Genomic DNA, 14,158 nt, shown 5'->3' with positions numbered 1-14,158 from the left:
CCATGATTCAATTATCTCCCACCGGGTCCATCCCACGACATGCGGGAATTATGGGAGCTACAATTCAAGATGAGATTTGGGTGGGGACACAGCCAAACCATATCACAGGGACATCTCTATTTTGTTAGCAGATGATTATTGGAACATGTCTCAGGGCCATCAAGCTGCATAATCCTAGCAGGCATAATTCACATTGCTCATCAAGATAGGTTAAGTGATGCCAACAACAACAACAACAACAACAACAACAACAAATAACTGTGAAATAAATTGTGCAATGTATTCCATGTTTATTGCAGCACTATTCAAAAAAGTCAAGATTTGGAGCAACCTAAGTGTCTGTGAACAGACGAATGGATAAAGAAAATGGGATACATATACATGATAGAGTACTATTCAGCCATTAAAAAAAGAAAAAAAAAAAAAAAGAATGGGAGGCCAAGGCAGGTGGATCATGAGGTCAAGAGATCGAGACCATCCTGGCCAACATGGTGAAACCCTGTCTCTACTAAAAATAAAAAAATTAGCCGGGCATGGTGGCGGGCACCTGTAGTCCCAGCTACTCGGGAGGCTGAGGCAGGAGAATGACTTGAATCCAGGAGGCTGAGGTTGCAGTGAGCCGAGATCGCGCCACTGCACTCCAGCCTGGAGACAGAGCAAGACTCTGTCTCAAAAAAATAAAAAATAAAAAGAATGAGGTCCTGTCATATGCAACAACATGGCTGGAACTGGAGGTCATTATGTTAAGTGAAATAAGCCAGGCACAGGACAAACTGAATGTTCTCACTTATTTGTGGGAGCTAAGAAAATTAAAACAATTGAACTCATAGAGATAGAGAGTAGAATGATGGTTAGCAAAGGCTGGAAAGAGTAGTTGGGGAAAGGGGTGTAGGGATGGGTAATGGGTACAAAAATACAATCAGAATGAATAAGATCTAGTATTTGATAGCACAACAGGACGACTATAGTCAATAATTTATTGAACATTTAAAAATAAGAGTATAATGGTTTATAACACATAAACCATTGTTTATGCTTGAGGTCATGGATACCACATTTACCCTGATGTGATTATTATACATTTTATGCCTGTAGCAAAATATCTCATGTGCCCCATAAGTATGTACACCTACTATGTACCCACAAAAGTTAAAAATAAGTAAATTGTACAAATAGTTAAAAAAAAACTCTTCCTTAAAGAAAAAAAAGAAACTAGAACCATAATTCTTTTTAATGTATTTATTATTCTTAACTGGTTTAGGATTTGTGTTATTTCTGGCCTTGCAGAAGTACAGGTGTCTATATTTTCCAATTCTCTGGAAGTTTTATTTTATGGTGGTAAAATATATACCAAAAAATTTATTATTGACATTTAGCATATTCACAACGTTGTGTAACAATCACTACTCTCTAGTTCCAGACCATTTTCTGATTTTCTGGAATGATTTGTGTAACACAGAATTCTCTCTCCTTTGAAGGTAACTTTATATCCAACATGTTACTATGCCCATCAAATTTCATTTCTATTGGGCTCCTTCCTCTGTTTCTGAGACAGATGGAGTGGTCTCCATTTATGACTACAGAATTTATGCATTCTTCTCATATATATATATTTTATAGAGGTGGGGTCTTGCCATGCTGCCCAGGCTAGTCTCTAACTCCTGAGCTCAGGCAATCCTCCCACCTCGGCCTCCCAAAGGGTTGGGATTACAGGCATTGAGCCACCATGCCTGGCCCTCTTCTCATATTTCTAACAGTTCTCACTTTATATATTTCATAGCATGTGGGCATGTCTACAGAAGTTTGTGATCAAAATATTAAATTCTATTCGGATTAGCTCTCTCAACCCAATCTGGGCACCTCCATCTATTATTAGGTAAATTTAATCAACTTATATTTGACTATTGATATATTTTGAGGTTTATCCCCTCCAAATCTCATGTTGAAATGTGATCCCCAATGTTGGAGGTGGGGCCTGGTGGGAGGTGTTTAGGTCATGGGGGGCAGATTCCATGGTGCTTAGATTGCTTGGTGCTGTCCTCAGGATAAGTGGGTTCTCCCTCTGAGTTCATGCAAGATCCGGTTGCTTAAAAGTGTGTGGCACCTCCCCACCTCTCTCCTGCTCTTGCTCTCACAATGTGATATATCTGCTCCCCTCCACCGTCCACCATGATTGGAAGCTTCCTGAAGCCTTCACCAGGAGCAGATGCCAGCACCATGCTTCCTATACAGCCTGCAGAACCGTGAGCAAATAAACTTCTTATAAATTACCCAGTCTCAGGTACTCCTTTATAGTAACACACAAATGGACACACACACCTGCCATCTAATTTTGTTTCTTATTTGCCAAGATTTCCTGTTGTTCTCCCCATCCCCAACTGTTCATTCCTTATGTTGGATTTCATTGATTTGGTCATTGCTGTCTTCCCTTTCATGTTTTGGATGTTGGACATCCTTTCTTTTCTCCCAGTGGTCATCCGAAATGCTTAACATGCATATTTAAATGTTCCTTTTCTACCAGCATATTAATCAGTGCTGACCCAGTAAATCAAAAATTTCAGCTCAACTTCACTATTTTCTTAGTTTCTCCATCACTGACCACTCCCACCCCTGCTCCCATGTTGAGATCATTGAGGGCATGAGAGATTCATTCATTCACTGAGCGGGCACTCAATGAGCACATACTGTGAGCTGGGCAAATCCCAAGCTCTGGGCATGCAGCACTGAATGTGTCTTACGGGATTCCTACCTTCACAGAAGGAGACAAAAATAGAAAAATGTATTCTATGTTAGTCGTTCCCCAATATGGGATGGCCTCATTGGGAAGGTGACTTGCGAGTGGCAAGGGAATACCAGAGTGTGGGAGGGTCCAAGGGGCGTAGAGGGATGAGGGGCAGCAGGCCTGAGTGGGCACTTGCCTGGCAGGGTCCAGGGAGCTGATGGGCAGTGAGCAAGCGGGCCATCGACCTTAGCCATGGCCGCATGCTTAACCCAGGTCAGTGGAGTCTGGGAAGTGTGGTGGGAAGCGCTGCAGGGAATCAAATAGTCTCACTGCTCTAAACCACTTCCCTGGTAATCATCCAGACAAATGTCCCAGGTCCCTTCCGCCCTTTGCAGCCACCATGAAGCTCAGAGTTCCCCCAAACTATCTTCCCTTGGTGGCAGGCTTCTCTGCACATTCTGAGCTGGTTTCCTCCATATTTGTTCTGCTGCACGTCCAATGCAGTCTGCCTTTTTATCCTCAGGAATTCTGCAGCATGTTAATATACTCCACCTTTATGGCTTTATTCTTATTTCTTTTCCAAAACTATCCATTTATTCTTATTTCTTTTCCAAAACTATCCATTTTAAGCAGGTAGTCCCCAAAGATGACTAGCCACACTACCTTCTCTCAAAACAATGCTATGAATACTCACCAACAAAACAATACATGCATTATAAGTTTTATTTATAAGACTGGAACAGACAAGAATATTAGTTTGAGGGTTTTTTCCAATTTAAATTAACTAATAAAGTGGGAAGAGTGACACAAAAGCTGCTATTTACAAAAGACAAGTATGATTAAAGAAGGTCAGTTTTTATTCCAAAATAGGAATAATGAGATATACAAAGTGATCATTTTATAAACACTGATCTAAATATTTAATACTCGTGGACTTTTTTTCTTAGGAAAAAAAGATTAACATCAACTCTTCGGCATCATCTTTTACAATCATTTATTCTTGGATTGTTATCCATTAGAGTGCTTATAAACGTCTTGGATAGATGTGTAAGAATGCATTCTGAGGCCAGGCGCCTGTAATCCCAGCACTTTGGGAGGCTGAGGTGGGCAGATCACCTGAGGCCAGGAGCTCAAGACCAGCCTGGCCAACACGGCGAAACCCCGTCTCTACTAAAAAAAACAAAACAAAACAAAAATTGGCTGGGCATGGTGGTGGGCGCCCATAATTCCAGCTACTCGGGAGGCTGAGGCTGGAGAATCACTTGAACCCAGGAGGCAGAGGTTGCAGTGAGCTGAGATCGCACCATTGCATTCCAGCTTGGGCAGCAAGAGTGAAACTCCGCCTCAAAAAAAAAAAAAAAAAAAAAAAAAAAGAATGCATTCTGATGATTACCTTGAACTGTCTTTAAACTTTTCCTTCAAGTTATGTGCCACTTCAAAACCAGTGTGGCATTGAGGGTAGGAGAGTGGGAGAAGGGAGACCTGGGCTGCAGAGTCCAGAGATCAGAACTTTGAACGGTGGCTCTAGCTCTTTCCAGCAGTGAGACCTTGGAAAGGTAGACTCTTTGCATCTCAACCTTCTCATCTTTCAAAGGGGAAGAGTAATTCCAATCACACAAGAAAGGATTGAACAAGATGATCACTGTCCGGGTGCCTGGTCAGTGGGTGGCCTCTCAACTGTGGCTTTAAAACCATTCTGGGCCGGGCGCGGTGGTTCACGCCTGTAATCCCAGCACTTTGGGAGGCCGAGGCAGGCGGATCACAAGGTAAGGAGATAGAGACCATCCTGGCTAACATGGTGAAACCCCATCTCTACTAAAAAATACAAAAAATTAGCTAGGCGTGGTGGCGGGCGCCTGTAGTCCCAGCTACTCGGGAGGCTGAGGCAGGAGAATGGTGTGAATCCGGGAGGCGGAGCTTGCAGTGAGCCAAGATCACCACTGCACTCCAGCCTGGGCAACAGAGCAAGACTCTGTCTCAAAAAAANGAAGAGTAATTCCAATCACACAAGAAAGGATTGAACAAGATGATCACTGTCCGGGTGCCTGGTCAGTGGGTGGCCTCTCAACTGTGGCTTTAAAAACCATTCTGGGCCGGGCGCGGTGGTTCACGCCTGTAATCCCAGCACTTTGGGAGGCCGAGGCAGGCGGATCACAAGGTAAGGAGATAGAGACCATCCTGGCTAACATGGTGAAACCCCATCTCTACTAAAAAATACAAAAAATTAGCTAGGCGTGGTGGCGGGCGCCTGTAGTCCCAGCTACTCGGGAGGCTGAGGCAGGAGAATGGTGTGAATCCGGGAGGCGGAGCTTGCAGTGAGCCAAGATCACCACTGCACTCCAGCCTGGGCAACAGAGCAAGACTCTGTCTCAAAAAAAAAAAAAAAAAAAAAAAAACCACCATTCTGTCAGCCTGTGAAGGGGTGAGCCCTAAGAAATACATCTCCCTGCCTCCTCTCTTCTGTTCCCACCTCCTCTCTAGTCAAGTGAGATTCTTCCCTGAGGAACCAAACATCAGTAAGAGAAAATGAGCTACTTCAGCAACTGAAAACTAAACTCTAGTAAATTACAGTCATAAGTCTAGTTCTCATAAACTATTTTCTATATCGCTTTGGTTGTTTTCATTGTTTTTTGGTTGTTTTCATTGTTTGTTCCAAGTAAGCAATGTGGTCCTTTCTCCTTTGTAAGGCAAAGTTTAGGTCAACCTCTGTTAGCCTCATTTCCTCCTCCCCAAACCCCCCCAAAAAACCCTTTTAGTTTTAAAGGAAGCTTCTTTGCATTTTTGCCCTTTCTAAGAGGTAGGGTATTTACCCTACATTATTTTAATAGGATCATATTTGCTCTGAAGTAAATCAATTTGTTTAACTTTATGAAATTTGATGCCTTTGGGCTAGCCTCTGAAACAGCAAACTTATAGGCAATTAAATAATTCTTATTAAAACGATCTACTTATTTTTTCTTGTCTCCAGCCTTTACAGTTAAAATGTTCCTTTGGAATTTTGCTTTGTAGGAGGTTACAGGGGAACCTATTTGGCTGAAATCCCATCTACTGAAATACTGGCACTGCTACAAAATAACCCAAGATTCTTTAGAACTAAGAGAAAAAAATCAAGTTTGTCCATGGAAGCACACGAATGTCAGGACAGGAAGCAAATATTTGTTCCTCATGAAACAGGCTTTAAAACAGCCCTGGGCAATGGGCTGGCCCAGAACTTGGGAGTCTCAAGTTTTCATTCCCACCCACTGCGGAGTCTTTTCCTGGCTCCCAGGACCACAGCCTCAGGGGCTCACGTGTACTATGAGGGGCTGCGCTGCAGACAGTCCCTGGGGTCCATTCAAACACCCCACAGTTCCAGGCCTCCCTTTAGCCTCAACAGCATGAGGGCTCTGAGCACTTATCTCTTCCAGAAAACTCGCCACTGTCTTCCTCAGATGTGTCGTCCGGTCAGAAAGAAGAGCGGCCGGTCTTCCCTGGCATTGGCGGTCTGGAACTCATCGCGCAGCCGGAACTGCCACTCATCCTCGAGCTCCAGGCGGACAACCGTCTGGCGCAGTGAGCTCCGGTCCTGACAGATGACACACAAGGTCGCACCTGTGTGGACAACAGCAGAGGTGTGGGAAGGAAAAACTTGAGTTTATCCAGATGAAAGCGGCTGCCTAGATTCTACTTGCAATGGCAAGACAGGGCACTGCTGGGAAGGGCAGAAGCGGCATCCAAGTCAGCCTCTTGCTTCTTTCAGGATGATGTGCAATCTTAGCGAGACAGGAGTGTGGCTGGGATGCGGCAGGTGTGCGGGGGAGAAAACACGGAGGCAGAAGGAAAGCTGAGCAGGGACTGAACTGAGATGCGGAGAGGAAGGAGAGAGGCTGGTCGAATTGCAAACCAAGCATCCTCAGCTCCAGCCGGTAGCTCACATACCCCACCCTACCTACCCCACCTTACAGCTTCATCCCCCTCTTCTGCCACCCATCCAGGCCTGGGGCAGCCCCCACTGTCCCATGTGACAACCACAGGAATTCTCCTTCCTCTCAATTCCCAGCACATGGCGACACGTCAACCCAGTCTCCTCCACGCTTTCCCTCTCTGCTTCCCCCCCACCTTCGTGTCCAGTCCTCCCTTTAGATGAAATGTTTCCCAAGGCAGAGACTGCTGTAGAAACCTCTTGATCTTTCCCAAGGCCTTAGACGCTGCTGGTGCTCACTCAGTGCCTGCTAGAGAGGAAGGTCAGAGCCAAGGGCCACCAAGGAAAGCGAAGGTCAGCTAGGGATCTGAGCAGGACTGGAAATGCAGACTGGAAATCGTGTTTTCAAGTCATGCAGAACAAGTGCTTGTCATTCTCAACCAAGCTGGCGCAGACAGGAGGAAGGCTGGCGTAAAAGCCAAGGTGGTGTGGGACCTCCCAGGACGAGGAGGAAGACTCGTCTACCAGGGGGAAGAGGGTCAGCAACGACTGGGACACTGATGCGAAGGATTTGGGTTGGAAAAGAACACAGATGGCTGGTGCGGTGGCTCATGCCGGTAATCCCAACACTTTGGGAGGCCGAGGTGGACAGATCACCTGAGGTCGGGAGGTCAAGACCAGCCTGGCCAAGATGGCAAAACCCTGTCTCTACCAAAAATAAAAAATTAGCCGGGCGTGGTGGCAGGCGCCTGTAATCCCAGATACTCAGGAGGCTGAGGCACAAGAATCACTTGAACCCGGGAGGCAGAAGTTGCAGTGAGTCAAGATTGCACCACTGCACTCCAGCCAAGGCAACAGAGTGAGACTCCATCGGAAGGAAGGAAGGAAGGAAGGAAGGAAGGAAGGAAGGGAAAGGGAAAGGGAAAGGGAAAGGGAAAGAGAAAGAGAAAGAGAAAGAGAGAGAGAGAGAGAGAGAGAGAGAGAAGGAAGGAAGGAAGGAAGGAAGGAAGGAAGGAAGGAAGGAAGGAAGGAAGGAAGGAAGGAAGGAAGGGGAAAGAGAAAGAGAAAGAGAGAGAGAGAGAGAAGGAAGGAAGGAAGGAAGGAAGGAAGGAAGGAAGGAAGGAAGGAAGACAAGAAACACAAAGGCTAAAAAAATGTCTGCAATTCATCTAAAAGAAAGGGGGATGTGTCTTGCCTCTACCCAAACAGGCATAGGGAAAAGAGAGCCCCCGGAGATCAAATCCCAGCTCTCTTGCACGCTCCTGGGTGGCTGAGGCAGTCCCTTCCCTCTCTGATTCTCAGTTTACCCATGGGCAAAGAAGGACTAAGACCAAAGGTCCCCTCCTCAGGGTACCCAGTGACTACAGTCATTGAAGACAAGGTGCAGGGTTAAGAGTACAAAAGTTACCTTTCAGAAAATGAAACTTTTTCAAAAAGCTAGCTCCCACAAAAGAGTCACAGAGGTACAGCAGCAGTCCACTGAACAGCAAGTCCGAGCAGCTGATGTTTAAAGAGTGGGGCCTGGAGCTCACATAGCAAACAGAAATCTGAAAAAGAAGAAATCTAAGAGAGAGCACCGTTTTCTATGAAATGCTCAGTAATGTTTGCATCTAGTAAATACCAACTGCTTGGTCCAGCTCAAGATTTTTGGGGGGCCAGAGACAATATTTTCATGTTCTTTCCAAATCTGTATCTGAAAAATCAATTCTGGAAGTTTTATCCAGATTTATCTAGTCATGAGTTCATCTGAGAATCAGAATATTTAGGCGGGGCACAGTGGCTCACACCTGTAACCCCAGCATTTTGGGAGGCCGAGGTGGGTGGATCACCTGAGGTCAGAAGTTGGAGACCAGCCTGGCCAACATGGTGAAACCCCATCTCTACTAAAAATACAAAGATTAGCCAGGCATGGTGGCACGTGCCTGTAATCGCAGCTACTTGGGAGGCTGAGGCAGGAGAATCACTTGAACTCGGGAGGCGGAGACTGCAGTGAACCGAGATTGTGCCATTGCACTCCAGCCTGGGCGAGAAGAGTGAAACTCCATCTCAAAAAAAAAAATTTGGGGGCATCAGAATTGGGCTGGCTTCCTAGCTTCTTACTTCCGGGCAAAGCATCTCAGCTCTCTCAGCTGAATGGCAAAAGCTATAAAGTGGGGTCAACCCTGAGACGAACGAGTTGAGGACTTAGGATTCAGAGTCCCAGATTCCAGCCCATCGGTTCTAGAGATTTCTCTGAATTAGGGATTCGACAGCACCCCCTCTGAAAGTCACCTGAGATCCCAGGTTAAGGTAACAGTCGACAGACAGCACTGGGTGGTCATGGTTCTTCAGAGAGAGCGGGAAGAAGTGGTGGCTGTGGTGCTGCAAGAACTTCTCCAGCAGGAGCTGGGCGGGCGCTGCGAGGAAGGTGTGCTTGCTGTCCGGGGCACAGATGTACTGGGCTGGCACGACTGCCGCGGAGTTATCGGACACCTGCAAGGAAAGCGAGGGTGTCAGACCACTACCGCCCTCAGGGGCGAGGACCTTCCCATGGCTTCTGGGTGGCACAGGGTGGGCCAGGCATGGAAGCTTGTGTTGCTCAGGGGAATGAACTGAGAACACATACTTCAAGAATAAACTTCTCTGTTGAGAAAGATTAGGTTTTACTCAAGGGAAACATGCAAGAGACACGTCCAAATGAACCAACCCAATCAGTAAGAATTATAGACACTGATCATTCCATGCAGGAAACCGGCTTTCCGGTCTAGAGAAAACAAGAGAACCCACGGGCCTGGGGGATGCAGGCCTCTAGGAGTGGCCAGCTCCCCACCAGAGATCCTGTCCCGGTCCCACCCAGCCCCGGGGCTCTTCCCACCCACAGCCAGCATCCGAACCACAGGCTCTTGCTCCATCACCAACACATTTACATCAGACTCTCACTGGCTTCCCTCCTGTGAGTCCTAGAGAAAAGTCTGGAACTTTCCCACAGCTGGGAAGGCCTGCCTACTTCCCCAGCTCCTCCCCACCACCCTCCTCCCCTTCCCCATACTGACCTCACTCCTACCTTTCTGCACCTTCCCCCACTGAAGGCATCCTGTCCCTGTCCCTGTCTCTGTCCCTGCCTCTGTCCCTGCCCCTGCCCGTGCCCCTGCCCCTGCCTGGGCATGTGGCTCACTCTCTTCCTCCAGGTCTCTGCTGTAATGTCACTTCCCCGGGGACTCCCACAGACTCAGGTCTCCCCACAACACACCGTTCACCTTTGTGGCGCTTCTCCCGATGGTCCTTAACTAGCCACGTGTCTGACATCTGCCCCGGCTGCTGGGCTGTGTACTCCTGAGCATGGGGATTGGCTGCTCAGTAAGTATTTAATGCATAAATGAAAACAATGCAGTGATTTCACTCACGCGAAAGATTATAAGACATGACTAGCTTTCTTATGTATAACCAATATGCAATCAAATGTAATAGAAAATGAAGAATATGTTCAAATAATAAAGATAAAATACCCAAGAGTTTAAAAATGACACTGAAGGACATAAAAGGAAAGTTTGTTTTAAAGGCATGTCTGGCCCTTTGATGGAGACATGGTGAAGGTGTCTGTTTTCCCTGATTAAACAACAAACCTCACACAATTTTAAGATCTCAGTGATGGTGGAAGTGGGGGCCTTTTATTTAAAGGTATTGTTACTTTGCAAGAGAAATGAGGAGAGGCCTCGCACTGCTGGAAAAGACGCAGTACCTGCCTCTGGGGGTCAGTGAAGATGGAGCTGGTGTCCCAATTCAGACCCAGCCCACCTCAGCATAGCTAAGTCTGTAAACTCAGCAGTTTAGAGAGATGAAGAGGGAAAGAGGCTGGGAAAGGCAGCTGGTGGCATTAGGGCAGGATCAAGACAGACAGAAGTGACAGAGAAAGGGGCTCTGGCCCATAGGACTGGGGAGAGCTTCGGGCAGAGACACACCTGCTGTACTGCTTCCTGGAAGACACAGAGCTATCAAGACTTGCTGTGATTTTACATCTTAATTCCCCAGGCCTGCTTAGCTGGAACACACGTAATCGCACCAGGTGTCTCCCCACCCCGAGGCTGCCCAGTGGACACACAGTGTGACTATGGAGCCAGCCTGCAGAGCCATTCAAATAGTTATGCAATCAGGCACCATCCCAGGGGCCCAAGGAAGAGTGTGGCCTGAGACTTCACCCAGCTGGGGTGGGTGAGAACACACAGGAAGGCTTGGTTGGAGCCTTGCCCCCAGCAGAAGCTTGCGGGATACTGGTTAATATCAGAGGTAGAAGAGAGACCCCATGGAGCCTGTCATTTCCCAGGGCTCAATGCCAATTAAAAACCTTTACTGACCCCACCCAGTAGGGCCCCGCCCCACGCGCTTGAAAGAGACACAGCCTCCCCCGATTGCTCCTACCCTCAGTGTGCGTGCCAGGGCGGCCCAGGCGGTGGACATAAAGCCCTGCCCAGCAGCGAGGAGCTCACCTTGGACGTGATGTGGAAGGACCTGTGGCCACCCACCACGATCTGCTTCTTCATCACGCTGAAGCGGTTGAACCGGCAGAGCAGGAGGCCGGCGCTGTGCACCCGCAGGTTGAAGTCTACATCGTCACACAGGAACCTACGCAGGGCCAGAGGAGGGGTGGGTGTGATGGGGCACGGCTCACACCCTCCGTCACTGCCCCCAGCACCTAGAGTGTGGGTCCCCATCGTAGGGGGCTATGAAGGTGGAGTGGGCTTCATTCTTGCCTCAAGACCTTCCTTCCTCTAGGGGAAACGTAAGGCAAAACAGACAAGGAAAACCCACAGGACAGACAGGGCCATCTCTGCACGGGAAAGGCAGTGTGTACCTCACGCTTAAACCACACAAGGTCTGCCCAGTGGTGACCAGAGGCCAAGGGCCAAGTGCAGGTGAGAAACGTTACCAACACGACCTCACGCATCAGTGAAAAAGAAAGCAACAAAAAACCTCCGAGGGTAAAAACACGAGCCGCTTTTTACAGCTAAGAAGAATAGGGCTCGGAGGTGAGTGGCCTGCCTGTGCTGCAAAGATGATACACAGCAGAACCCGGGTTCCCAGAGGCCCAGTCAGTCTGGCTCCAAAACCGACCCTCTTCGAGCAGCTGACGCAGGCTGTGGCCCAGTGCCTGGTGCAGACAGGCACTCCATGGACACTGAGCAGTTGAATCCTCTGGAGATGGGAGCACTTCTGTGACTAGATATGTACAGAAACCTACGGAAATTACCATTTTCTTCCGCGCTAAAGCTCCTAAAAAGCAATGTATTGGGAGAATGAATCGAAAAGGCAAGAAAAAAAACCACACAGTCCAATGTAACTCACTCAAAAAAGCATCATGAAAATTGGTGAATGAAGCTGAATAATCTGCGAATACTCAAAATTATTCTACACTAAAAAAACTGGGACAACAGAGAGCAAGGCCAGGCCAGTGCTCATTGCCAGGACGCCTCTGCAGCCCGAGGCTGCCCTCACTCGGGACTCTGCGCCCCCGGGGCCGCCGCCTCCTCCGCCCCGGGTGCAGGCGCTCACCGGTTCTGGTTGTACTGCACGTTCTGGGTCAGGTCCACGTTCAGGATGATGAAGTTGTGCACGTGGCAGCGGGAGAAGGGCTCTCGCACCTCGCTGGCCCGGGTCTTGCTGGACCACTTCCGCAGGCCCAGCAGGGCGTAGTGCGTGATGTTGGGGGCCGCCTCAATGTGCTGCATGATGTGCTTCAAAGACACGTTCCTTTCCGACCAGGAGAACTCCCTGCTGGAAGGAGGGAGAGTGAGCCCCTAGGCTGACACCGAGCAGCAGCAAGGCCCTTGGGACCAGGCAGTGTGGCACCGGCTCTCAGACTGCCATGAACACCTGGACAGGCCAGTACCCTGCACAGGCCCCCAGGGGCCAGGCACCCTGCTGGGCGCTTCCCACGGCCACTCATTTCTTCAATGTGCTGAACACATTTGCAGACCATAATTTAGTCAATTATTACAACAACCCCAAGGCATAGGTATTAATTGCAGATGAGGAAACTAGAACCCAAAATGATTTAGCCATTTGCTTAAAGTCACACAGCAAATAAAAATAAAGCTAGGAGTCAGCAGTCAGGCTAGCGAGGAGGGGTGGGGCTGGGGCCAGCAGGAAGGGAGTTTCTGGGGGGCAGCAATGTCCCTTTCTTAATATCGGAGTTGGTTAAATGAATGTGCTCAGCTTGGGAAAAGTTCTGTATATGTATTATACTTTCCTTTTTGTCTATATATCAAATGGATAGTGTGATTTTCTGTATTATACTTCAATAACAATTTTTTTTTTTTGAGACAGAGTCTCACTCTGTCACCCAGGCTGGAGTGCGGAGGCACCATCTCCACTCACTACAAGCTCTGCCTCCTGGGTTCACACCATTCTCCTGCCTCAGCCTCCCAAGTAGCTGGGACTACAGGTGCCCGTCACCATGCCTGGCTAATTTTTTTGTACTTTCAGTAGAGACAGGGTTTCACTGTGTTAGCCAGGATGGTCTCGATCTCCTGACCTTGTGATCCACCCGCCTCTGCCTCCCAAAGTGCTGGGATTACAGGCATAACCCACCACACCTGGCCCAAAGACAATTTTTTAAAATTAAAAGCAAGCCAGGCTTGACACGTGAGCTCACTTTTACCACACCCAGGGCTCTGGGAACCATACCCACCCCTTCTACTATGAGAGGCCCTCCGGTCTTCCGGGGTGGGCGCACTCCCCATACAGAGAGTGCACACTCGTTGGTCATCCTTCGTAGGGTGGCAGTGCTGTCAGGCCACCTCACCTGCTTCTCTCCCCAGCAGAGTCGACATCCACCACGTTCCACATCACGCAGGAGTCATCAGAGATCACGATGAAAGGCCAGATGTCCTGCGGCTTGATCCCCAGCTCCTCCTGCCGGTTCCGCTCAAGCTCCAGGTTATGGTAGGACAGCTCCTTGATGAGGAAATGGGCAGCACCTACAGTGGGCGAAGCAAGTGGACTCAGGGCTCTCTCGCACCCACACCCACAGCAGGCAGACCCCAGGCAAACCTGCTGCCAAGGCCGCCCAGACAAGCCAGCTCTGACCTTCCTGACATGCATCACCTGTCACAAAACACGGCCCATGGGCTAGGGAGAGAAAACTACAGGGAGGAAAACACTCCTCTCCAGGTGGAACACACATTTGCTTTCTTATGCTTTCTTCTCTAACCATTGAAAATATCAATTTGGCCAGGCGCAGTGGCTCACGTCTATAATCCCAGCACTTTGGGAGGCCAAGGCAGTCAGATCACCTGAGGTCACGAGTTTGAGACCAGCTTAGCCAACATGGTGAAACACCGTCTCTACAAAAATACAAAAGTTAGCTGGGAGTCATGGTTGGTGTCTGTAACGCCAGCTACTCGGGCAGCTGAGATGGGAGAATAGCTTGAACCCGTAAGACGGAGGTTGCAGTGAGCCGAGATCATGCCATTGCACTCCAGCCTGGGCGACAGAGCGAGATTCCATCTCAAAAAAAAAAAAAAAAAAAAAAAAAAAAAAAAAAAAAAAAAAAAAAAAAA

General features: G+C 48.4%; 1 protein-coding gene across 1 annotated transcript in view; it reads right to left on the bottom strand.

The window, feature by feature from the left end:
- Window positions 1-5,120: 5,120 nt before the first annotated feature.
- GREB1 (growth regulating estrogen receptor binding 1) overlaps window positions 5,121-14,158 on the bottom strand; it is a 107,777-nt gene continuing 98,739 nt past the window's right edge. The window contains exons 28-33 of the mRNA XM_017854034.1: window positions 13,402-13,576; window positions 12,150-12,368; window positions 11,087-11,222; window positions 8,895-9,095; window positions 8,032-8,170; window positions 5,121-6,313 (exon numbers count right to left, since the gene is read on the bottom strand). Coding sequence (XP_017709523.1) covers window positions 6,150-6,313; window positions 8,032-8,170; window positions 8,895-9,095; window positions 11,087-11,222; window positions 12,150-12,368; window positions 13,402-13,576 — 1,034 coding nt within the window. The 3' untranslated portion in view covers window positions 5,121-6,149. The remainder of the gene's footprint in view (window positions 6,314-8,031; window positions 8,171-8,894; window positions 9,096-11,086; window positions 11,223-12,149; window positions 12,369-13,401; window positions 13,577-14,158) is intronic.

Source organism: Rhinopithecus bieti, unplaced genomic scaffold (genome assembly GCF_001698545.2).
Source record: "Rhinopithecus bieti isolate Rb0 unplaced genomic scaffold, ASM169854v2 scaffold_1530, whole genome shotgun sequence".
Lineage (NCBI taxonomy): Eukaryota > Metazoa > Chordata > Mammalia > Primates > Cercopithecidae > Rhinopithecus > Rhinopithecus bieti.
The sequence above is the reverse complement of the archived record's forward strand: the minus strand, read 5'-3'. Positions and strand labels throughout refer to the sequence as shown.